This window comes from Gavialis gangeticus, unplaced genomic scaffold (assembly GCF_001723915.1).
Source record: "Gavialis gangeticus isolate Ggan-Ray unplaced genomic scaffold, GavGan_comp1, whole genome shotgun sequence".
NCBI lineage: Eukaryota > Metazoa > Chordata > Crocodylia > Gavialidae > Gavialis > Gavialis gangeticus.
Genome location: NW_017729024.1, coordinates 8,047,404 through 8,072,530, shown reverse-complemented (window position 1 = coordinate 8,072,530; position 25,127 = coordinate 8,047,404). Strand labels below are relative to the sequence as shown.

At 38.4% G+C, this 25,127-nt stretch overlaps 1 protein-coding gene across 1 annotated transcript in view; it reads right to left on the bottom strand.

Moving 5' to 3' along the window:
• The window catches only part of ELL2 (elongation factor for RNA polymerase II 2), a gene marked incomplete at its 5' end in the record, with an annotated part of 69,446 nt that overhangs the window by 7,947 nt on the left and 36,372 nt on the right, over positions 1 to 25,127 (bottom strand). Inside the window, 7 exons of the mRNA XM_019518177.1 lie at positions 2,879 to 2,945; positions 5,321 to 5,900; positions 8,360 to 8,453; positions 8,607 to 8,731; positions 13,592 to 13,851; positions 16,815 to 16,978; positions 20,356 to 20,477. Of these exons, the coding sequence (XP_019373722.1) occupies positions 2,879 to 2,945; positions 5,321 to 5,900; positions 8,360 to 8,453; positions 8,607 to 8,731; positions 13,592 to 13,851; positions 16,815 to 16,978; positions 20,356 to 20,477 (1,412 nt within the window). The remainder of the gene's footprint in view (positions 1 to 2,878; positions 2,946 to 5,320; positions 5,901 to 8,359; positions 8,454 to 8,606; positions 8,732 to 13,591; positions 13,852 to 16,814; positions 16,979 to 20,355; positions 20,478 to 25,127) is intronic.

Below are 25,127 nucleotides of genomic sequence, written 5' to 3'. Positions count from 1 at the left end.
AAAAAAAAAAAAAAGCGAGGGCATTGGTTTTAGTCTCCTTGCATAAAATCAGGAGTTTCTTTAAATAAGAAGTGATCATAAAAACAGAAGTGTTTCTGTGGTTTAACCACAATTAGTAGTGTTTTGGTGCCAGGCAGCCCTGGAATATTCCAAAAAGACAGAAGCGATGCAACTGTAGTTAGGCACGTATCTCACAGATAAAGAGATTACCGTGATCCGTGCTAATGTATACGCAGCACACATTAACAAAAGCTACTTTATTAAGCTGTACTGTAACAAGTTTGTCCTCATGCATGTATGTTATCTATTACTACAACTAGTTAGGAAGAGAGTCTTAAGAGAGTCAAAAGGGTTGAAAGGTTCAAACTTGAACTAACCTAGAGAGCAAATATTTTTTAAGTTTTATAGTTTCATTACATATTTGGAGCAGTGTTAAAACTATATTTAATGTAGTCATATGATCATCATCCAGTATGTGACATCTTAAGCCCTGCCCTACACCAGAACCTGTCAGGGAAATTGCAGTGTCCTTCATGAACGACTGGTGCCTCCCGAGACTGGGTGTACACCATGGTGGCAAGTGGGGATTGCCCACAGCTGCCAGCATTGGTGAGCGCTTGCAGGCACTGCCAGTGGTGTTGGTGGCGGGGATGGCAAGCGGGGACCGCCTGCAGATGCAAGCGGCGACTGCCCACAGAAGCTGGCAGCAGCCAATCTCATGGGGGGCAAGTCCCCCCCCCGTACTCCGCCTATGTGTCACCTATGGTGTCCTTCACAGCATTATGGTCTTCATTGGAATACAAGACTGTATGGGTATATCGGAAGTAACAGCAGAGATCTTATTCTGAATTAAGCCTACTACTTCTGAAATATTAGAATTGGGACAAATAAAAACTGACCTGATTAAATTTTTACTTCAAATGTTGCTGCACTGTTAAGGTGCCTCAAATAATTCTTTATCTGGGGGAGGGTGGGGGGGAGGGGAAGAAGGGAGGAAGGAATGAAAGTCTAGGCCTCATACCAGGAGAAAGATCAGGCAGCAGCATTGCCAGGATGGATGCAGGACCATGTCCTTCCTTGGACCCAAGTCAGAGATATGAACTGCCTTATAGCACAAAGCACCCAAACATGAAATGCATAAACCCTCTGATCACTTTCCAAGGCAAGCTCAGATCTAGTGAAACAGCAGTGTGCTCTTCTAACCCCAAGGGAACTCAAGCGTGTATAATGCTATTCTTCTTTGACCATTCCATTTGTGCAGGTTAGAGGTCACAAGTAGAAGGTAACATCACTTATAGGAAAGTCAGTCAGTATTCAATTTTAAGCAGGGTTAAGTAGTTAATAGTTTCATATGTAGTAGAGTTAAATTAAGGGAGGGGGCTAATGTCTGGAGCAAATGACAGGAAAGAGTCTAAATGAAAACATTTTTTTCTTTTCAGTGTTCTCAATGCTCTGCTTAGAAATTCATCTGGCAAATGCTAGTGCAGACAAAGAACTTCACTCATTTAAGTTCTCACTGACTTCAATAGAAGGAAGGCTTCTAATCTAATTAGGCACTTGCGAAAGATCCCATTAGGTGCCTACTTCTACTGCTAGGCTCCTAAACGCTGTTGAAAATCTGGGCCAAACCAGAAACAACCTTCAATTCAGTTGAGAGTTACCATTTCTTTTATTAAATCACTTTTAATTGTAAAATAAATGTTTATGGTCTTAACTCTTTGTTTCTAGCACATTCAAGGTATATTTAGCTGGTAAAATAAAATTCTATCTGAATATTTATGTAAGTTGAAATAAATGGGAAATTCAATGAGTTAGGCCTCCAACCTGCACTCATTTGGCACCTACCTCCAAATTCAGGCACCTGAATACCTTTGACAATCTATACATTTAGAACCTAAATACCTTTGACAATCTATACATTTAGAATTAGTAGATCTCATCCTCTCTCACATGGCTTTTCTTCATGGATTGGGAGAGGAACATGTCACTTCTCTGCTTTTTCAACTTCAAATGAACGAATACAAATAAAGTATTTTCTCTTTTCTTACTAACTAAAACCCGGAAGTCACTAAGGCAGAAGTGTTTCTGTTCAACATAAATCAAAAGTACTTGTATTTGCAAAAAATTAAAAAACAGCACTCATTCCATTGTGAAGACAGAAAATGGAATTATATTAGGCATCTAAAATTACAACATTTAATCAAGCTTTACCTGACACCAAGTAAAGGCTTATACTCTGATTCTGTACATCATTTAAAATTTGAAGAATCATTGAGCCAAGACATATTTATTTTTAATAGATTTTAGTAAGTATAGGTCTTAAACATTATACCATCTAATATCAAGGCCAATATAAAATTTTGAAGTATATGCATTTTTTAAATTAAGAGATCTTAAATTCAATAATTTTAGAGAGTAAATTCTCTCTACTGTGACTAAGGTATCAGCTATTCTATAAAAACGGTACCAAATAGAAGAAAATAATGCTCTGAGTGATTTCAATATTTCTGTATTCAGCTTGCCTGTTAGATTGCCCAGCTACTAAAAAACTTCCATGTCTACCTCCTTTATCTATTTTGTTCTTGTGAGCAGGCAGAGAGGACTTAAGCAAAACAAGTTTCTGTCTGAGTGCTTCTGAAAGAAAATTTTTCAGATATGTAAAGGCAGCTTCATCACTAGAACTGAAGGGACAAGCTCAGAGAAGTTCAATATACATGTGTTCACATAAAGTACCTGGTCCAAATTTAGAATGAGCAGCAGTGATGGGGTCTTTTAAAAAGTTACATTTTGTAGTTTGGCAAGAACTTTCACAGGAGCTTTCTGAATAGCCTCTGTGCATAGTATGAATTATAATAACTTTTGATATAATTTTACTTACATAGAGTAGTCTGGTAGTTCACTTTTTGATGAAGGATCTGTGGAGGCAGTGCAGGTCTCTTTAACTCCTATGGTAAATAAAAGTTTGACATCTTTATCACAGAATGCCACTACACCCAAAGATACAGATCTGAAGAGTCTGGAATGCTCCTACTCCAAATTTCCATTCTCTTGTCTCAATTGGTAATCATGAATAAGATGCACAATTTAACATTTACAATAGGGGCCATATGACCAATTCCACAACAACCGATACCAGAAGTTTAAAAATTGAGCTAGCGGCTGCAGAAGCTGTACAATGAAGTAATTCAATCTTAACCCAAGGTCAACCTTCTTTTATTTCAAGACAAGTTGTGGCATCTGCACAGCAATTCAAGATATGCAGTGGCAGATGTAGCTACACAATAGGAGATAGTTTTATATCGACATCCAGCTTTCATGGGACCATAATACATGACAATGGGGTGGAAAGCTAAAGTGCTCTTCTTGCTGAAGGCTTTTCCCACAATTATGGGTATGCAAAGCTTGATTTAATTTCACCACTTTTCTCTTGTTTGGGAATCTCTATCATTTTATGCTAGTCTCTTTGATATTCAGTCTTCAATAATCCTCAGGAGAATGCTCCTTTACAATTAACACAGCAACACTGGATTTTACAAGTGCAAAAAGCAAGTAAATAAGCTGCCCTCCATGATGAAGTTATGAAAGTAAGGTACATACGGTTTCTAGCCCATCTGTTTGCAAGAGATATAGATGAGGAATATTTATTCTAGGAATTTGATTTTAGGAAAAGCCTATGAATATAAGTATTTCAATAAATTCTTCCTCAAAGTATATATACTCACACAGATGAAAAGGGAGAATGAGGTTCAAAAGCCTGCTAGTAAAACTAATATTTCACTTGGGGCTTTGTCAGTAAGTTTCAAATACCATCCTACATAACCATCCTATTACTTCCTTATGTACTGATTAAAAACAAATGTTCCTGCCAAGGCTCTAATCATTTCAAAATATCACTTCCAAAAAATATTTGATTCAGATAAGAAAAGTGATCACATAATGGTTCATACAGTACCTGAATTAAAGGGATTACACAATAAAGTCATCTGGTGTAAAATTAAGTGGCATTTTTGTACCACTTTCTACAGAAAATATATGAGCAACTAAATACTCAGTTTAGTAAGGGACATGAAAGATGTTATCCAAACAAACCTTTTCCAGTGCTGTGAGTAAAATTCAAGTTTTAAAAAGATTATTGTAAATGAAAACACTGAACACCATGTCACCATGTTTCAATACGACCCAGCTATTTTGGGTGCTACACCAAAATAAGTACCAGTCTAGGGTACAATATTGAATTTTTCCAGGCCTGTAGAATTCCACAACTGGCTGCCTGCTAGACAAAGAGCATCCTTGATGCCAACACAAACATGAATTGAGCACAAAAGATTTTCAGAGATAAACTCCATTCCACAAGGACAGCGATAAGAAGGATTTACATGAACTGGGAAGACACAATTGTAATGTAGTCAGCATTCTACAGAAGCACAGGTGCCTTCAAAAGCTTACGCGATCCATACAATTTTCTGTTTTCTGAAACAACGGTTTTAGGGTAATTGAGGGCTGAATCTGATTTCTGACTGGGATGAGATTCCCTAGCCCATACCACTGTGAAAATCATTGTAGAATTACTGATGTTAGTTACAAATTCTACCTTCTCCTGTACTTTGCAGGGCTTCAGTGAAACTGCAGTTGGCATATTATGCAACATGATCCCTCGCTTTTTTAGTGTGCATACTTTTACTTGCTAATTTGTAAAATTTAAGTTTTCACGGGGTAAATCTCTCAGTCACTACCAATGACTAAAGCTATAGATAAACCTATAAAAAGTCAAGAACCATGTTGAACAAATTCTCTCTTTAGGAATATTTTCATAAAATAAATCACAGTAATCCTCTAAATCTTGCAATAAAATAGTTCTGGTACACAAGTTCTGATTTGAATACAGTCAATATTTAAGACAATACATGAACTCCTTATTTCAAAACACAACAAAAAGCCTAAAAAATAATTCCATTATTGATTCGTGTTTGCACTAGTCAATGGTCCCTTCCAGACAACCACTGTTCAATGACTTATTTAGAACTCAAATCCAAATTGCTCCTGTAATAAAAAAAAGGCTGAAATCTTACCAAAAATAAGCCTATAGAACATTCATAGTTTGGAATTCCAATACAGCAAAATATTAAGTATACTATTTGAATGCACGTCATTCTTCCCTAAGAATGTAAAAGAAAAACAGAAGCACTAATCTGCATTTTGGTTCAGGCAAAAGGCACTATGTAAAGACAGACAGGAAATGCTATCCCTATTTTACAGTAGTAGAAGAGGCAGTGGATAGAAGTTGGATCATCCAGTAATTTAAAAAGCAGTGCTTTAATACCTTCACTTGAATCCAAAGCAGAAGAGTTTTTCAGCTTGGCAATTTCTTCTTTCTTAAGGTCTTTCTCCTTTTCTTCCACACACACAGTGTCATGTTTTTTGATTTGGTCCTTCTCCTTATGTTTTTTTGACTTCTTTTTGGATTTTTTGTGTGACACTGAATGTTTCTCATCTGTGGACTTTGGGCACTCCAACTGAACTGCAGTGGATGCTGGCATTTCCAAAGGAGTCCTAGAGGTATATTTTTCTTGCTGGTCCTCATAGATGCTGCTGCCATTCTGACTAAAACTGTCAACAGGCAGGTCTTGAGTGCCCCGGCCTTCAGGAGTGCTAGGGGAATTGGAGTTAGAGTTTACAGTCTGAGGAGGATTTGAAACATGAAGGTGAGTTGAAGGAAGTGGCGGAGGGGCTGGGGTGGCAGCAGCTGCAGGGGGAGGTGGTGGTGGTGGAGCTGCAGCAGGTTTCTCATTGGAAGCAGTCAAGTGACCATTTAAGGTGGGTTGAACTCTGTTGGTAAGGTGAGATATCCTTGGTTTTTTAGGCATTAAAGGATCAATAAAATCGGAATCCAAAAGCCGTTTCTGCCGTAAAAGAAAGTGTGTTAGTTTCAGTTTAGTTCACCTCTACAGTACAGTGCCTGCAATCTCAAATCGGCTGATTATTAAAACAATACGACTTATGTTGCTGGTCTGTTTTAGATAAGAAAGATCCTTACAGCTTAGCATGTGCTTTGTGTCAAGCTCAAAAAAAGTGCTAGATAGTTTTACATTTATTTTATCCTGAGATCCCCTTCTAATCTATGGCCAAGACCTTGGAATAACATAATGGGCACCTATACATGTGACGGAGCTCTGTTAAATTAATTGAGACTGCTGCAGCATGCTAATTAGCCTCAGTGTCACATGCATTCAAGCATCCCCGTGTTTCAAAATGGTGGCAGGGGCACTTTAAAGCTTGGTGAATAAGTTTTAGTTAAAGCAACCTGGCCACCATGTTGAAGCACAGGACACTGAATGCACATGACACTGCGAGCACTTTAATTAGAACGGCTCCCGGAGCCACTCTAATTAAAGCACCCCTTCTCTCCCCACTCTAGAGCACATGTATAGATGCCCAATAGTTCCCATAGAATCAGGCTGTAACAAAACAGTTTAGTCAGTACTTTGTAGAAACCTAATGCAGAAAGTACATGTTAAGTAAATACATTTGCTCAAATACAATACTTATTCAAGTAGTTACAAGCCACCTGGGACACAATGTTTTTAAGAATGTTCTAAAGCAGTGATTCTCAACCTTTTTGGACTTGAGGCATTCTCCATAACTTTTGTGAACTGGGTGGCACCCACATTCAAAAACTGATTTATATGTTACAGTGCTTATCTCCTTGCAGAGGGGCTGGGCAGTGGGGATGCGGAATCATCCAGGTAGGGACAAGCCTGAGCTTATGCTTATCTGCTTATCTCCTCTCAGCACCCTTCACATGAACTGGTGGTACCAGAATCACTGGTCTAAAGCATTAGGGAGACAGGAGGGGACAAGAAATATCTGGTTTCTGCTATAGCTAGCTCGGGTTTTAAGTAATTTCCAGATGATATTGGAGTTTCTTTGAAGCATTATCCAATTCATTCCAGCTTGCTTAACAAGCATATACTGCTTATATTCCAGTACAAGGCAGTGCCTCTGACCAAAAGTACCAGGCACAGCTCTGTACTACACAGCTGAACTACTTCCAGATTCTGTGTATGGTGAAGTGAGAGAAAGAGGGAACCAGGCAGTTTATATCATTCACTGTTCTTCTGGGAAGCGTAACTAAGGTTGACAAGAAACAGTCATGCACTGATTTCTCCTATCATAAATGTGTTAACGGTCCTAGAACAAGGTATTCAGCACTTGTTTCAGCTGTTCCAAAGCAGCAACTACAAGTTCCCACCACTAACTTTTAACAAGTTTGCTTTTGCTGTAATAGAGTTTTACTGATTTCAAATATCATAGTGATGCTCTTTGTAGTGGTTTATATCTGAAAATCTTCAAGTACTATTTTTTAAATAAAAAATGGGTTTTTATTCTGATTTCATTGAAGGGAAAATGAGACAAAAGGGAGATCAATGATTTCTCAAAAGGTCTTGCAAGTCTGTAGCTAGGCCAAATCTAAAACTTGAAGTGCCCCAGTTCAGTTCCATCCTTTAGCCACTGGATGATGAACATAACCAATATGCAGCGATACATAGAGCAAAAACAGGTGTATAGTTTTCAAGTAACAGAACACCGATGTCCTAAACTACAGTAAACCAGGCCTTTCTGTATACTGCACATAAGGTAATGGCTAAAACAAAAGCAGTGCAAGACTGCCTGCACTACAGAAATACCAGATATAAAAACAGTCATACAATACAGAGAAAGTTAACCCACACAGCTCAAAACAGGGAGGACTATACTGCCCTGATTTGAAATATGAAGACATACCAAGATAAAATTATTTCAGACTGTCAAAAGACCTACTAAGGATTTATCAACCAGAAAGTATGTGGTAATTGTATAACAATAATGGATACCTAAGTAGTTAGCTTTAAGCTTAAAATCACAAACGTTTGCCAATATGCTATTACTTTCTAGCTTGACTTTTAAAGCATGAAGACATTAGTGATGGGTACAGCTGGAGAACATGGGTACCTTTGCAAAATCTTTGGCAAGTGGTCTCTCTAGAGTTTTGTTTACCACCACCCTGATTGAATCACCAAACCCAGGGCTACTTTTTATGAAGAATACAAATACCAACTTTAGGAGCTCTTCAGTTACTTGACTATAAATTTAAAAAGCACTGTGTATCAGTCCCACAGGCTTTCATGGTGCAACTATTTGTTTAACATCATAGTCTGTCACCACACACATATATAAAAATAGTTGCTTCATCTGTTCCACACATTAAAATGGTATTGGTGACTCATATTACATTATGAAAGCTTTCACACCAATAACAAATTGTTAAGTATCTAATCTTATTGCACCATATATATAAGGTAGAAAGTTACAAATTAAATACCTGGGAAGGAGAAGCTGATGCAGCATCTTTAACAGAACTTAGAGGAGATTCCAAATGACTGGTGCTGGTGGCATTCTGAGATGAATTTAGTTTTCTGTAAAGATTACCCACATTCCAGGTTACAAGGCAAATCAAGAAAAGACTAACAGATCTTTCATTATTTGGGAAGAAATAAAAAGTGCCTGTTACTTCCCAGACAAAGTATCTTTTTACTGCTACCTTTAAAGGAAAAACAGACTGCACTTACCTAGAAAGTATTAATTCCAATGACTGTTTATCTATTTCATTGTATCCAGGCCAGTCTTTCTGAATCTCTTTAAATACATAATCCTTCAGAGTGTAAGAGTTGTCCTTGGGATTCAAGTTGGCTACCTATATATATTAAAAAAAATACAAGTATTAAAGCTTTTGGTAAGCTACAATACTAGGGCAGAAAAGACAGCTTGAAAGAATAGGATAGGTTGGAAGTATAATATCAGAAAGTGTATTCCTATTTACTTATTAGCTTTTGATTTTGAGGTCAGTCAGGCCTTCCACTTAAACACCAATATTCAACACTTAAAGCTGATCATCTTGGATGCAGAAATTTTAAATATTCATAGACATCTTCGCAAAATGTATTTCCTTCAGGTACTACCATGCATATTTCTATGACATGCAATATACCGTTCCTATATAAGATACAGTTTAAAATTTTTGGTTTACATGATTTCTTATAATCTTGGCTGCACACATTTATACATTTTAAGAATGACCTCATGTTCCAGAGGAATTACAAGTCAATGCATCTTGAAGTCAGGCCTATACATATTTGTGTGCTCACAAACAACTTCAGAATTTAATTTTAGGTATTCGAAAGCATTTTGTATACATTTCTACTGAAACAGGAGGAAACACTCTTCTGACCTAGAACCATAAGAAAGTAGGGCTGGTCACCTAGTCCAGGCCCCTGCTCAAGGCAGGATCAACCTGACTTAGCCATCCCAGACAATTATGTGTCCAACCTGCTCTTGAAACTTTTCAGGGATGGAAATTCTAAAATTTCTCTTGGTAGCCTGTTCCAATGCTTGACCACCCTCATGACAGAAAGTTCCTCCTAATCTCTAACCTAAATTTCCCCTCCTGCAACCTATGGCCACGGCTCTTAATCCTGTTCCTCAGTCACAGAAAAAAGCCCACCTCTATCCTCTCTCTAATTGCCCTTTAGGTATTTGAAGATTTATCAAATCCCCCCGCAGTCTTCTCTTCTCCAGAATAAATTAATCCTGGTTCTTCTATCCTTTCCTCATAAATCTTGCTTCCCTAATCATTTTTGTTGCTCTGCACTGGGCTCCTTCTAATCTGTCCACATTATTCTTTAAGTATGGGGCCCAGACATGGACACAGTACTTCAGGCGAGGCCTCACTGCTGCTGAACAGAGTGGAAGAATCACTTCCCTTGATTTGCATGTGACACTCCTGTTAATACAGACAGGTATGGTGTTGGCTTTATTTTATTTACTTATTTATTTTTGTAGCAAGATCATACTATTGGCTCATATTGAAGTCTACTGTAACCCCCAGGTCCTTCTCTGAAGTACTGCAGCCCAGCCAGACATTCCCTAGGCTTCTATTCTGTCCCAAGTGCAGGATCATGCACTCTTCTCTGCTGAATCTCATCTGATTGATTGTGGACTGGTTTTCCAGTTTATTTAAGCCATTCTGGATCCTAGCCTTGCCCTCCAGAGTGTTTGCAACTCCACCCAACTTGGCATCATCTACAAATTTACTAAGCATATACACTGAAACCCATCATCCAAATCATTAATGAGTAATCATTAATCATCAAGAATATTTGAGCACCAATCAACAGAGGAAAGTGAATATAGCTCTAGGAATATTATTAACTAAAACTGTATTGCCAGCAAATGCAACTTTATTTATCTAGAGAAATGACTGCAAAAGTAGGTGGCTCATCTTGTTTTCCAAGTGACTGGGTTGTGCAATTCAGTACATGCACATTGCCTACATGAAGTTGCAGCATTCCATTAGACAGGTCCAGGTAGAAAGTTTAGACCTCATACTGAATTTTCCCTTTAATGGTAGAGAAACAGTATAGATGTAAGATTAGCGGTATTTTTGTTACTGTTTTGTTTTTATTTGTTTTTTTTGAGATGCACCCAAAAAAACCCCAGAGTCAGTTTACTGAGGACAGGCATAACAACTGTAGCCAAGGACACTGCCAGCTAGACTTTTAAAGGAAAAATTTAGCACTAGTGCAACCAACACAGGATGTTCATATGTTAGTGCAACTAACACGGGATGTTATCTTATGTTAAAGCTTTGTGTATGCAAAGACAGAGCCACAAATTCCTAGAAAAACAAAACAAAAACACACTGTGTTTATAATTCCAAATTAGCAAATGCCTCAAACTTATACATGCTCTGCTTTAAGATAGATTCTAATAAACTTCCTCCTTTCCCAAAATGCAATACATCATATTTGCACAAACAAGCAAGCAAGCAGCTGGCAAAAGCTCACATTCACTGAGGCCTACTATGCCGAAGAGGTAATTAAGTAACTTCTTTTCAAATCATTTTAGATCCTGCTATATTGCACCAAATTCTTGCCCCTCCAAAAGTTTAGAAACTGGCCATTTGCCTGTTTACCCTTAGGTAGATGTTGAAGAGGGCTTCATTTTGACATGCATATGAGCACAACATGATACTTTAAGCAGTTTTAGCAATTTTCAAATTCTCTCTTGGACAGAATTGGGTGCTAAAAGAACAAATCTTAGTGTAAGAGTGCATTAGCGGATCAAATGTTTCATGTTTTGTCTTAAAATATGTTCTTTTGTCCTGTTATAGCTGTAATTTTGTTCTTTGTGATACGATTACTAAGACTTGAACGTTTGCACTGTGCCTGTAAAAGTGTGTCATTGTACTGTGTTAGAACCAATTTAAAAAAAAAAAAAGAAGAAAAAAAAAAGGAGATACCAAAACCCCACCAAAGCCACATGGAATATGGTTGATGCGTTTGAAACAGGATTAAAGCAGCATTTTCAGTAAACAATAAGAGTATTTTTTGTTTGTTTGTTTGGTTTTTTTACATGCACACACACTAACTACATGTAAACTCACAGTTTTATGAGCAAGTGCAGGACTATTCAGTGTAATATTTTCTCAACAAGGTTATATTTTAATTACTATTGATAAAAAGGATTACCTTACAGAACTCAAAATTAAAACTGAGATTTAAAACAGATTAAACATAGCACCAAATCAGCACCCATCCCCACTGGCTTCTAAAGGGCAACAGTACTCCAGGCACTTTTACTGCACGTCACAAGAGGTGACAGGTTGAGACTATGTATGGCCAAAGTGTGTCCCTGCCTTGCCTATATATGGCCAAGGAAGACAGTGGGTGGAGAGTACTTGTTGCACTGATTACTCATTTGTGCAGGCCTGAGCATTTAGGATTTTAATGTCAACATTAGTAAGCAGTAAGTATTGAACTTAACAAGTACAGAAATTAGTACTTACTTCTAAACTGTACAGTTAAGTGAAGACTGACCATTAATATTTTAATCTCCCTATTCAAACTATATATTTTTTTTAGACAGATATGCCAAGTATCTTCAGTTTGAAAATGTAGGCATAAACTGACGTGTATTAGCTATACCTCTCTCCATTAATCCAGGTTAACATCAAGCCATTGTTTTGTTTTGCACCCCAGTTCCTTTCTTTATGCTGTTTATTCTTTTACAAGATTTAGATTGTTCATAAAATACTAATAAAAGCAACAATGCCTAACATACTCCATCATTTTTTTAACTCTAAAGTAACCCCCAAAAAAGCCCTTTAAATTGATTTTTAAACCAGGACTAAGTCTTTTACTGTCCATCTATTAAATGAGTATAAAAATGCTTAAAACCGTTTTTTATAAAAGACAGAATAAAGACAATGAACTAACAGCTGTAGGGTCAGAAGCTACAGAATTTCATGCAAATCTGATATAAAGAATGGATTCAACCATAACAAGATTAATTAAAGCCTTTCAGGCATAGACAGATGAGTAAAATAAAGCTTGTGTCACTAACTCGGGAAGCCAGCTGGGAGGCAACAGGCACAGAGGAATACTAGAAGACATTTTCTCAGAACATCTCTAATGGGATGTGAAATGAGAACTCACACCCTTGACTCCAAAATCAAAGAGTACTCCTATAGTTTTACAACACACACTCAAGGATAATTTTGGCCAGGTATGATAAGACCCTACTTTCTCCTAAGAATTATAATTCTAAGAAGTTACAGCTCATGGACAGCACCAACGAATAAAGGGGTTGTCAATAAGAGTTAAACAAGGAATAAATAACAGTCTTAGAGGAGAACTGTAATTTACTCAAGAGATTGACACTGCAAGCTACCCATGACAGCTCAAGCAGTGTCTGAACAGTGCAATAGAGAAAGTCAGTTTACCTCATCACTTTCAGGATCAGTGTGCATATGTACACACTGCGGAATATTACTCTGTACTATGCATTTTCACCCATTATAACAATGTTTCCATCTACAAAAGGGACAGCATTTTCTTCTCAAATATATAGATCCATATTGAGCAATGAGCAAACTGCTCTAATGTAAAAATGAACACCAGTATTTTCACTTCCTGTGACACTGAAAAACATCTCAGGTCTACGACAGTTAAGTCAAGTAAGTACCTGGTAACAGACTTAAGGCTGGTACGTAGCCTCCTTCATAGGGTATTAAACTTGTTTAAATAATGAGATACAAATCTGTATAAATTGCCAATTCCAACCAATCCCTTTCCCAATACAGAACAATGGGTTAGTAAACACAAATTCCTTTATGAATTAGTGTGAACCATTACGAACATCTTGAAATAACATGAAATTTCTAAAGGAAAAGAACATAGCATGAAAAATAAGACAGCTACAAGAAATCTACGCAAGTATTCCTTAATGCGTCAGAGGGTTTCTGAAGTTTTCATTTTTTTCCTCCTACAGATTACTACAAACTCCTTAAAACTTGCAATTAAATTTTAATAATTACAAATACATCTTCAGAGAATATGGCATCAAAGAGGCAATATCAATAAACGTGCCCACTTCTGAACTGCAGTGAGCACTCACTTAAAATTTAAATATGGCAGCAACATTCCTGAATTATGTTAAGAAAAACAGCAGCAGGAACAGAAAGAACCGGAAGAGCATCTGATTTAGTTAGTCTTACCTGTTGAAGTATAGCTGCAAGGGAGTTCTTGTCTTTTTGATTCACACCATCTCTTTGTAAGCGAGCAAGTAGCTCTGGTTTCTTGTAGGTTTTCAGCGCCAGTAAATGAATCACCCTGTCCCTATACGGTCGCTGAGAAACAGTGTTGTTTACATGAGTTTTTCGTATTGTATTTGCAGGGTTCATGGGGGTTGACCTCTTCCTTTCAGGAGCGGCATCTAAAATACTCTGTGGTGCTTTTCGAATCTGTACTCTTTTACCTAAATGCAGGATTAAACACACACACAAGCATATTTTAAATAGTCCTAGCATGATGGATAAACATCATCTCTTCTAAAGTTAAATGCAAAGAATAATTTTACACATATAAGAACTATTTATTCTAAATAGGGAAGAGTTAAGAACTCACCAAGAAACTGAATATGAAATTGGGAACAAAATGATATTAAGGAAGGTGAGAGGTACTGGTTTGCTTATGTAGTGACACGTTCAATATTTTTCTTAATTTATGGGCTTAGAAAAGTTGTAAGTATGCTAATGTTAGAGAGGCTTTTAAAATGGGAATACAGTTTCGATTTATGAAACCAAGGCCTTCCTGTGGTTAATGTTATTCTCCATTCAGGCCTATGGAACCTAAGTCTACATATATGCCACTATCATTACATGAAAAGGAACACAAAGTATAAACGTCTGAAATTCACTATGTGAAACAAAAACTATCCAAATAAATACTTGGTGTTGAGTAAGTGAGAGAGAGCTATATCATTGGCTCCACAAAAATGAAAGATTTGTTTCTTACTAGAAGAATTCATGTGAAATTGACGCAGATAATTGTGCTAGAAAGCACCTCTTAATTCCAACATGCCATCCAAGGCATAACACTGCCTACCTGAGTACACAACTGCATTTTAAAAAGTTCTGTGGATTTGGACCTTACACCAAAAGGATGGTTCTTCAGTAAATTCATGAGGTGTTTTTGCAAATGGAAAGGTTTATGAAGGTACTCCAAGGCTTATAAAATAAACATGATCAGAACCTTATTTCATCCAAAAACTTAATCTTTACATAAAACTAACTAATTAGTAGCAATTGCTTTGGCTCTGGTGGAAAAAGGGTTAGTGACAGTAAATGTTAGTTAAAAATACACAGTTATAAGACAGTCCACTGCAACGGGTTTTTACTTAACATTTCAGTTTCTACAATGTAGAAAAGTTGATGCTTCCTAGATTAACATTCCTACAAACCTAAATCCTTGCAAGTCAGGAAAATATAAAGCCCGTCAGTATTAAGAGCCCAAAGCTTTGGCCTCCTCTCTCTTTCAGACAGGTTACAGGCTTTGAAACTAGGAAAACATTCTTTGGAATAAAAACTTTGCACAAAATGACTCCATCTATTATGGAAAATGAGGTATTTTGACTGTAGGAAAAACATATTTTCATTTTGCAGTACAGACAACCATTTTTAACCATTCCTAGAATTAAGCTAATTCACTGGTCCTTGAACTTCTAGTTTTAGAAATAATCATTACTTTCATCAGATAAATGGTTGCAGTTTTAGTATAACAGTATGCACAAGGCAGTCCTTTTAATTGGTTAGAGCACAGTCAAATCCTAACCCAGCTGCAACACTTAAATTTGTTGTGTAATAGGAGTATTAGCTGTACCAGAATCCTGTTCTGTCCTAAAACGAACTAAACCTGTCCTGGTTTCAGGTTCAATTAGGGTGTACAACCCAAGGCACCTAACAAAGGGCTGGACACTGGCTATGAATCTTGGCTTATTTAAAAAAACTCAACCCCCCCCCCCAAAAAAAAACCCTCCACAGCTGTGTCCCTCCAAAGCAGTTTTTCTATCCAATTTCTGCTTGAGCAATTTGTGAAAATTATGCAGCTCAAATTAGTGGTTGGTTCACAAGATCATCATTTTAAGTAGATTTTTTTTTAAATGGAACAATAAGAAAAATAAGTAGACTGTGCTTTTTCAGGACAGACTACAGCAGGGGTGGCATATTTGAGCTGGAGGGCCACTTAGGGAGTTTTGGTGAGCTGTTGTAGTCTGGGTCCACCCACCACCAACCCTCTGCAACAGCTCACCAAAACTCCCTCCAGCCCAAATAACTGCCCACCCTGGATACAGGTGGAAAAAAACATGGAATGTGCAGGAGGACCAGACACGTAGTCATAATATTAACTTTTCTGGACATTATAATCCCAAGCCAGCATAGTTTTAACTTTGTATTTCATAAAGTGATGTAGATACCTACTTAAGATACCCTATAATAGGCAAGAATATCTAAAGTAATGTACTGCAGTATAACAGGACTGGAATGTTCATGCTAGCATGGGCAACCTGCCCTTCCTTTCCAAAGGTCACTTCTGGATAGAGTCTGGCAGCAGGAACAGACCCTTGCAAGTCTGTCTAGTTAGGCTGCTTGCCAGCCCTGGTCTACTGGTGTGAAAATAATTCTGCATCTCCATTTACAGTAAAATTCACAGCCTGAGATCCTGTTACTGTGGCGGGTCCCTACAGCTGACTGGACTAATATTATGAAAGATGGTAGACAAGATTGAAAATCACTTCCATGCACCATTGTCCTATGGAGTCTGCAGCCATTTCAGTCTAAACATAAAACACCACAAATATTCAGGAAGGTACTAATTCTATGAACCCGTCAGCATTTTCATGAAAAAGAAGAATCACTGAACCTGCTATGTCATTAAATTTAGTACTCATTGGGCACCTCTACACATTCATTAATGCATTTTAGTTACTGTGCATTTAGTTAAGTACTTCTTTAATGAAGTGCTAACTGAACGCGCAGTAACTACTTTTACAACACAGTAGCACCACTGCACGGTTCTTCTGTAATGGTTACTGAGCAGTAGCTTAATAACACCACACAGTAGCTTATTACCATAGTTTTCGACCTGCACACTACTGTGCAGTGTTATTAGGCTACTGCACAGTAAGTGTCTCGTGTACATGTGCCCATTGTAACCATGCTAATAATTCCCTGGACCAGTGAATAAAGATGAGGGATGCTAAGGGCAAGGAAGAGCAGGGAGAATAATATGAGACTGCGAACAGGTGGCAAAGATGTGCTAACCAAAGATTCAGATCCTCTTCTGCAAGGCAAAAATATGCTAACCATTATGAATGTCATACTTGTCAAAGTTGCAAACTTCCAAACATCTGTTAGATTAAAATGGCAAAGACAACCATACCTACAAATGGACCACCAGGTTTTATGACCTTTGTACTTCGATTACGTGATTCCTCTTCTGCCTGGGTCATGCGTTCTCTTGTCATCTGATAGGAGTCATTTGTTGCACACACTGTAATTTTATCTTGAATAAATCCCAGGCAATTGAGTTGCGAAGCTCCAGAACTATTAAAGTAGTGAAAGAAAACACTTCAAGAGATTAAAATACTATTTCAAATTTAAGCTTTCACTGAAACTTAGTCAAATTCATAATATTTAGGGCCTAAATACTGCTAGCAAAAGGGTGCATTTCTCAATTGCTTAGGTTACAACACAAACAACTAGCAAATATCTAAATATTGTTTCAAATGAATGGCTTTCAGGGATACACATAAAACCTGTATCAGGTAAACTATATTGTTACATTTAAAAGTGGTACAACCCTCTTCCTCATTATGGGAACAGTAATACTGGTAGACCAGAATAGGGCAAATTTATATGGGTATCAGATTTGTGCTTTTATAACTATTTCAGGAAAGACTACACCCCTAAAGTAATTAGTTATAATGGTACCAAAACTGTGCATAGACTACACATGTGCCTTAGGGACCATTTAAAAGGATCACTCTATGAGTTGAGCAGAAATGGGAAAAAGTTGCCTATGTAATTCATGCAGTTCTAACTATCTTTCTTCTGCTTTTTAAAAGGGTTAATTCAACTGAATTCTCAGATATGACTTTTACCTAGTATTCATATGCCAACTTTTCTAAATGGTTGGTTATGAAAACATCTCTTTTTCACCATGCCTATTTTGCATGTTTGCAGCAAACTGAAGAATCTATGTTCAGCTGACCTATCTGTTTGTCTGGATATTGCATGTAGCAACCAGGGACAAAAAAAGTTGTGATAGAAAAGCCATGAAGAACAAGGGCAGATGCAGTCTGAATTTTGAAGTTCACAGCATCTCTGTCACTGTCAGAGATCAATGAATACTGCACATATGAATTAATGACACATGGGCTACCTACTAGTGCTTATTTGCACAAAGAGCTCTAGAGACATTTTTAATAACAACAACAACAACAACAAAAAAGAGAGGGAATTTCTCCACAGAACTTCACTATATTTTTCTCCCTTCCCAGTCTGACCATTTCTGATCAGTCCTTATACAAAAGTGCCTGTCCATACTGGTCAAGGACACTGTTCAAAGAATTACCATAATTTAAAGTAGTTTCAACTAGTAATTTATGCTGCTGACCTGCAGATGGACTGGGAGTTCAGCTGACCTGCAACTTTACTGAAAAGTAACCCCACAATTCTCTCCTGAATGTTCCAAATAAAAAGGGTAAGGAGCATTCAGCACATTTCTTCTTAAATTACCAGTTTATTTTTAGCTTTTCTGAAGCCTGCCAGCTATACTACTGGGAGCATAGAAACATTTCCACTGCGGCATTTTAGTATAAGGTTGATTAATTTATGTTCTTTAGCATGTTAGCCTCCCAAAATGCACTATGAAGTGGGGGGGAGGAGGAGCAGGAAACGTAATATCCGTTCTATCCCATCACCTGAAAATCAAGATCGTGTCACATTGACTAATCCTTGAAGACTGCCTCCATGCTTCAGTTGGGCTCAGTATTTTTGCTAAGACTTTACTTGCTGGCATTTTAGTCCCTCATGTTCAGATTATATAAATTAGTTCCTTGAGACTCAAACATTCTAATTATGCCTTAACTATACAGGACATACTATCTTTTCCAAAATAACACTGGCTACTTCCTGAAACTTAAGAGGTGGAACATAAGACATAGGAAGAGAAATGAGACTGCTAGGTAAATTGTGCAGCTTAAGTTGATTGCCTATCAACAGATTAAAATGACATCTGTTATGGTCTTGTGTACATGGCGAAGTCAGAACACAGTACGTTGGGACTCAGCATGTACTGAAGTGCATCTGTACATTAGCGGTCCTGAGCATTCTTACCAATTAACTTTACAGCAAATTAAAGCACAATCAATCTGTGCTTTAAGAGGATACTTAATTTAAAACAGTAAGTGGTTTTAATTCAATTGAGCTTGCTTTCAAAAGCAAAGTAAGTTTAGTTAAATTAAAGCCACTTTAGTGCTGAATAAGAATGTCTTCACATAGAACTGATGTGGTTTAACAGGTCCAAGCAGGAAAGTGGGGGGAGAAGGGAGAGGATCGCTCATACCTCTAGTCAGTTAGGATACCTTCTTGTGTCTTGGACAACCTTAAGTGCCTAACTATGTCTATAGGGGGAGTTATTAAAACAGCTAACTAACACTGAGGATCTCCATCGCTGGATAGCTTTAAGATCAGGTTATCGTCATAATAAATTAGCTGGAAGCCAGTGTTTCAGAATAACCTATAATACCTAAAAAGCCAAGTTCCAAGGCTCATTAACAATAACGTTGTGCGCCAATATGGTATTAGCTAGTTTGTGTGGGTAAAAATGCACACACTCTCGTTACAAATCCAACTTAACCATGTCATGGCATTGCTATTTTGCACTGGGGCTCTTGAACAGGACAGTTATGCAACAGTAGACAAGATTTCTAACTAGTGTCATTTTTTGAAAAGTCCTAGGCATTATGGCCAGGCCAACCAAGACAGCATGCTGAGCTCTCAGTGCAGACAGCAGTGACAATCTTCGCCTGATCTGGCTACAGAAAGCAGTCTATAGCTGTGATTAAACACAAGTGCCCGGCTGCAGACAGCTTAAAAAGTGGCCAATTGGGTGAAAACCTGACCCCACACTGCATGAGGGGTCAGATGAAGACATTTCAAAACAGTGTCTTCTGTAACTTGTTTGCCTGCTTGCCAGCCTGTCATTTTCAGAATGGGAGGGGGGAAAGGGAGTGGAGGGAGTTCAATCTGGAGGTTTTTCATCCCCCATTGGAGGGTTGGGCAGGTGAGTTGGGCCTCCCCCTCAAGAGGTGGGGTGGCTGCAATACACCTACCCCACCCTCCAGTGATGGCTGCTGAATCCCTAGAATGAGCTCCCGCTGCTCCCTTTCCCCCTCCCATTCTGAAAACTTTGCAGCCTGGCAGGCAGGGGAGTCATTGCTAGGGGAAACCAGCTGCAGGCTGGCAGTCAATAGCTAGATTCCCTTCCCCCTGAAACAAACACTGAACTTGTTTGCTCCGGGGGATCCTTGCAACTCGTAACACTTCCTGCAAAGCACTGCGAGCTAGAACAGGGAGCTGCTCTTCTGTCTGCACCCTCTATGACCAAGTTCTACCTGACTGTAACATGGATCTGATCCTAGCCTGGACAGTAATGAAACCCAGCCCTATCTAATTTTTAATATAGCACTAATGAGGCATGAAAGTTGCAAACTGCTTAAAGGTTAGTTTTTGGAAACAAAATGAAAGAGCTATAGGTAAACTTGGGTTATTATGCACTTGAAGAAACCATGATATTCTAAAGCTTGCATTTTTACTGTAGTTTGAAAGGAACAGTGTACTTGTTTTATTAAGTTTATGTTCTAGACCACACAAGCTCCCCAGCACTTTCTTTCTGCACAAATTTAAATATTGCTTACCTTGTGACCGTTTGCTGGACACAGTCAAAGCTTCCCTGAGGATTATCTTTGCCAACATTTGACAAGTAGAAGTTAAAGTTATGCACTTCATTTGGGAGATCAGCTTTGGGAATTTTGACAAGCTAAAAAAAATAAATATATAACTTTATAAACAAACCACGCTACATTTCCAGTAAACACCCCAAATTCAGCAAAAAATGTTAAGCAGCAGAGTAATCCAGTTAACTTTGGTCAGCCTAATAATATGCTGCAAGTTACGCACATTCCAAAATGCCCTATAGCAGGGGTGTCAAAGATATGTCTGTGGCCTGGATCCAGCTTCCTGTGCTGCCTGCGGGTCCTGGAGTTGACCCACAGGAAGCATGCAGGGTGCCACTTGGATGGCCCTCCCATGTGCTGCACATAGTGCCTGCTCCAGCCATTCCATGACCATGCTGCATGCAGTGCCTGCTCAAGCACCCGTCAGCTCCACGGCAGAGCCAGCAGTCTGGCCCCAGAGCAGTCACCATGTGCAGCATGGCCCCGAAGCAGTGGCTACATGCAGCATGGCTCGGGAGCAGCTGCAGCAGGAGTGCATCGCACACCCTGTCCATTCAGGCCGCTCCAGGACATGTGCAGGGTCCAGCATGTGGGGCGGATCTGTGGGTCTGACTGGCTTTTGACACCCCTGCCTTACTGAATAAGGTCAAAGAACCTGATATTGATTAACCTCAGAATAAAACACCTGCAGAACCTGCAGTACTACTCTTTCCTGAGTGAATTCCTGTCTTACTGAAAATGTACATAGAACTAGGTTTCAAAAAAGAGTGAGAATAAAGCAGACAGAAAGATAGGGAGAGGAGAATGTAGTGCTATAAATTGATTGTAATATTTAAAATCAAAACACATTAACTCTTCTAGGCATTAAAAGCCTCTCAAACAAATACTTTTATCTAACATAGATCAGGTGACTTGTGCGGTTACTGGTACATCACTTTCGATAGAACTTAAATGTGATAAAACTTGCTCTCCTTGTTCAAACACACTCGACTAGTATTTTGTGCACAGAACAGAACGTACTGTATTCTACTGGAGATTAGAAAGTATCAATTACAAGTGATCAATAGAATAGCACAGTTACGTGATACATGCTCCAACGTGCTGCTCTACAAAAGTAACACCATGGCACAGTACTAAAAAAACAGCGAGATCTATATTCTGAAGCTAAACTTATTTTGCTGTTGGATTCCACTATAATAACTCTTTAGATGAGGGGAGGAGGTGCAACCTTTTTGACAGGCATACCACAAATTATGCCTTACACCTTCCGTGAGTGCCACTGATGGTCTTTTCCTGCCTGATCTGCTGCTCTGCTTTCAGCTCCCTGAAATATCTGCTGTTGTGGTGCCTGCCCCCTCACAGATCTGCTGTGTGCTATACACACAGGCTGCCTATGCCACCTGTGGCACATGTTTATGGCAGGTCAGCCACCCCTGCTTTAGACTTTGCACATCTGAAGGTCCAAGAACCAAGCCAGACTCCTAATTCAAGGTTTTGTATCTGCTGAAGAAAAACTGCTACATGAAGAGTAATGGAAAAAATACTTTAAAAAAAGTGCTCCTTTGTGGAATCCTCATTGAATTGATCCATTTTATCTTGTGTATAGAAACTGGTCAACAGAGTAAAACACAAGCAGCTGTTTCAGTGCCTGGGGTGGGCAGGTGGGTGAGGGACTATACTGATCATTGCACAGCACAGGTGGGTAAGAGGAGGGGGCTGCGGAGGAGGGGGAGAGAGAGGAGTCTTGCCTGCCTGGGCTCTCTTCTCTTGAGCAGCAGCTGCTACTTTAACTGTATGGGCTGGGCTGCTGCTGTTCGCCCCCTGCCTGTCCCACCCCAGGGTTGACTCTCTCACAGCAAAGAGTCCCAGGGGGAACAGACATCATTCCAGCCTACTCCTTCCACCAGGAAGGGCTGTGTGCGCCATGGAGAGACAGCTGGGGTGGGGAGAGGCCCACCCTGGCGCTTGCTCTAAGTCAGCATCCTGGGGCTGGCGTTCCCTTTTGCCCTGCCCTAGTTACGTTACTGCTGATCAACTCTCATGACTATGGTATTTATACAAATGCCATAAGAAGCATTCTTCTCCCTTAAAACATACAGGAAAAAAAGTAATTACCATTCATGTTTTTATTGCTAGTGCTGGTCTCAAGTTGCTGATGAGCTCTGTTCATGACTGGGCATGCAAGGTGAGACTATATATGCACACCACTCAGCCAATTCAACTCAGAAAAAGCATCCTTGTCATACTGAAGGAAATCTGCACATTGAGTAGAAATTATCAAGCAGGTGGTTCATTTAGCAGATACAAAACCCTGAGTTATGTATCTGACTTAATCTACCGTTGTTTCACAGTTCTTAGAAAAAGAAAATAGACAAATTATGGAGTCCTTACTGAACCTACAAAAAATTAATCCTAAGAATCTACAAAACTAGAGAAACACAATTTAAAATGTTATTTATCTGAACATTTTCAGTCTAATGCTTTTATAATACATTTTACTGTAATTGAAATAATTGTATTTTCCTTCAGTTTACTATATGCATTTGATGCTGTAAGGATTTGAACTGCAGGTAGTCAGTTTCTCCAGTCTGTATTTCTGTGGTTTGTTTTTTTTTTTGTTTAGGAAATGGACTTAACATATATGATCTGGCAGAGAATTTAGAAGAAAATACAGTTCCTCAAAATACTCATTTAGCAATAAAAACATTGAGAGTACTAGTTTTTTAAGTTATGTTCATTATGTAACAACTTTGAAGTTGCGTGAACTTTTGATCAATTTTTAAGAAGTGCTTTCCCAGCCAGATATTTTAAAAAGTCAGAAGCAGTACACTCAGTGAGACATTTTTAGGTGTAGTTTTAGATAGAAGTAACAGGAATCTATCCCCCAAACCAATTAAAGTAGATGGCTGCAGACATGCATGATGTTGCATCTGCTAGTGTATGTACACTTTTCAGTATACTAGTCAACAGGCTTAAAAAGAATGCATGGGTCAGGCACTAAATTACTTAATAGAAATATCTACAAAAAAAATAACATTCCAAAATAGAATTAATGTGAATAGCACAGACAAATATCAGAATGGGTTTCCTTTCATTACAAGTTACATCTTATCCATATTAAAAGTTCCAGTTCACTGTTCTTAAAGCTTTCCTGAGATTGCCACCAGGATGGAGGTGACGTTTTCAGAAGAGCAGATGCGAGTGCCAGATGCATACTGCTCATACTTCAGGCCTTGCTATCTTAGCAGCTCTCCCAAAGGCTTCATTTAGATACTGAAAAAGAGGAGCTTTGTGGGATCCATATATGAAGAGCTGGGAGACAAACAAACTGCTGATGCCAACCCTCTGGGAGCAAACCCAACGGGGAAAATTTAATCTATCTTTCGAGTCTTCTGCTGACACTGTCTGTTCTATATTCTACATTTTGGTGGTCCATACCATCAAATTCTGAAGAAGCTGATCAGAATTAGTGAAGCTATTAATTAAATCTTTCAGTGGACACAGAATATTGCATTATCACTTTCATTTCAGTCCCAAATCAAGGCCTGAAGACAGACGGATAGAAATCCCTACCTATTTTTAAAAACTTTAAAAAAATCCCTATTTAAAAACTGAAACAGAATTACCATCTATGAAGACTAAGATTACTATAATTAGTAAAATAATTTAAAATTAAGTTATTCTTACAGCACAGAGTTGCTGCTGAAGTTTTAAAATAGGCTTACCACTGACCTAAGGGAAATAACTACTGAAACACCAACCTGTTTTACAACCTGCTAATTCGGCAGTTGCCGAGATAGCATCCACTTAACTTCACCCTTGTCAACTAAATCTCTGCTTTGTTCAAGTGAACTGATTAAGAGTTAAAGCAGTGAGAAAGAAGGGAATAGCAAACAAGCCATCTATGAATACAAACTAGATGTCAGTCTATTTCTGACAAGCTGAAGGATGTGGTGACCAAAAACAATAAGTTCAATTTGTCAACTGCCCATAACACTTCAATGTATCAGTTTTTAAAGCACTTTATAACAACTGTTTCAAATAAGCTATATCAGCGATTCTCAACTAGGGTGCTACCAAATCTTTTGAAGGGTGCCCTGAGGCGTCAGGAGAAAAGTGAAGTTTTGGAGGAAAGGAGGTAAACTAAGCAGATACGTGTAGGCTCAGGAGTGTCCCTGCCTGGAGGATCCCCCATCCCATTACTAGAGGCCTCTGCAAGGAGGTAAGCACTGTTAGCTATAGATTAGTTTTTGAAATTGGATGCCACTCATTTCACAAAGGTTATGAAAAGGTGTCTTAAGCCCGTAAACATTGAGAACTATTAGGCTAGATACAAGTAGAACAATTTTAAAATGGTGTTTTTATACATTAATTCAGTTCCAATTTCCACCTCAACGCAGTTTGAGAATTCATTAGTAAAAACAATAAATCCTCTAGTAAAGAAACACATCATACACCATTTTCTAACAAACGTCTAAATTAAAAACCTGACTATACTAAATTAAGAACCTGAATAAGTATACTAGTACTCTCAATGTTTTTATTGCTAAATGAGTATTTTGAGGAACTGTATTTTCTTCTAAATTCTCTGCCAGATCATATATCTTAAGTCCATTTCCTAAACAAAAAAAAAAACAAACCACAGAAATACAGACTGGAGAAACTGACTACCTGCAGTTCAAATCCTTACAGCATCAAATGCATATAGTAAACTGAAGGAAAATACAATTATT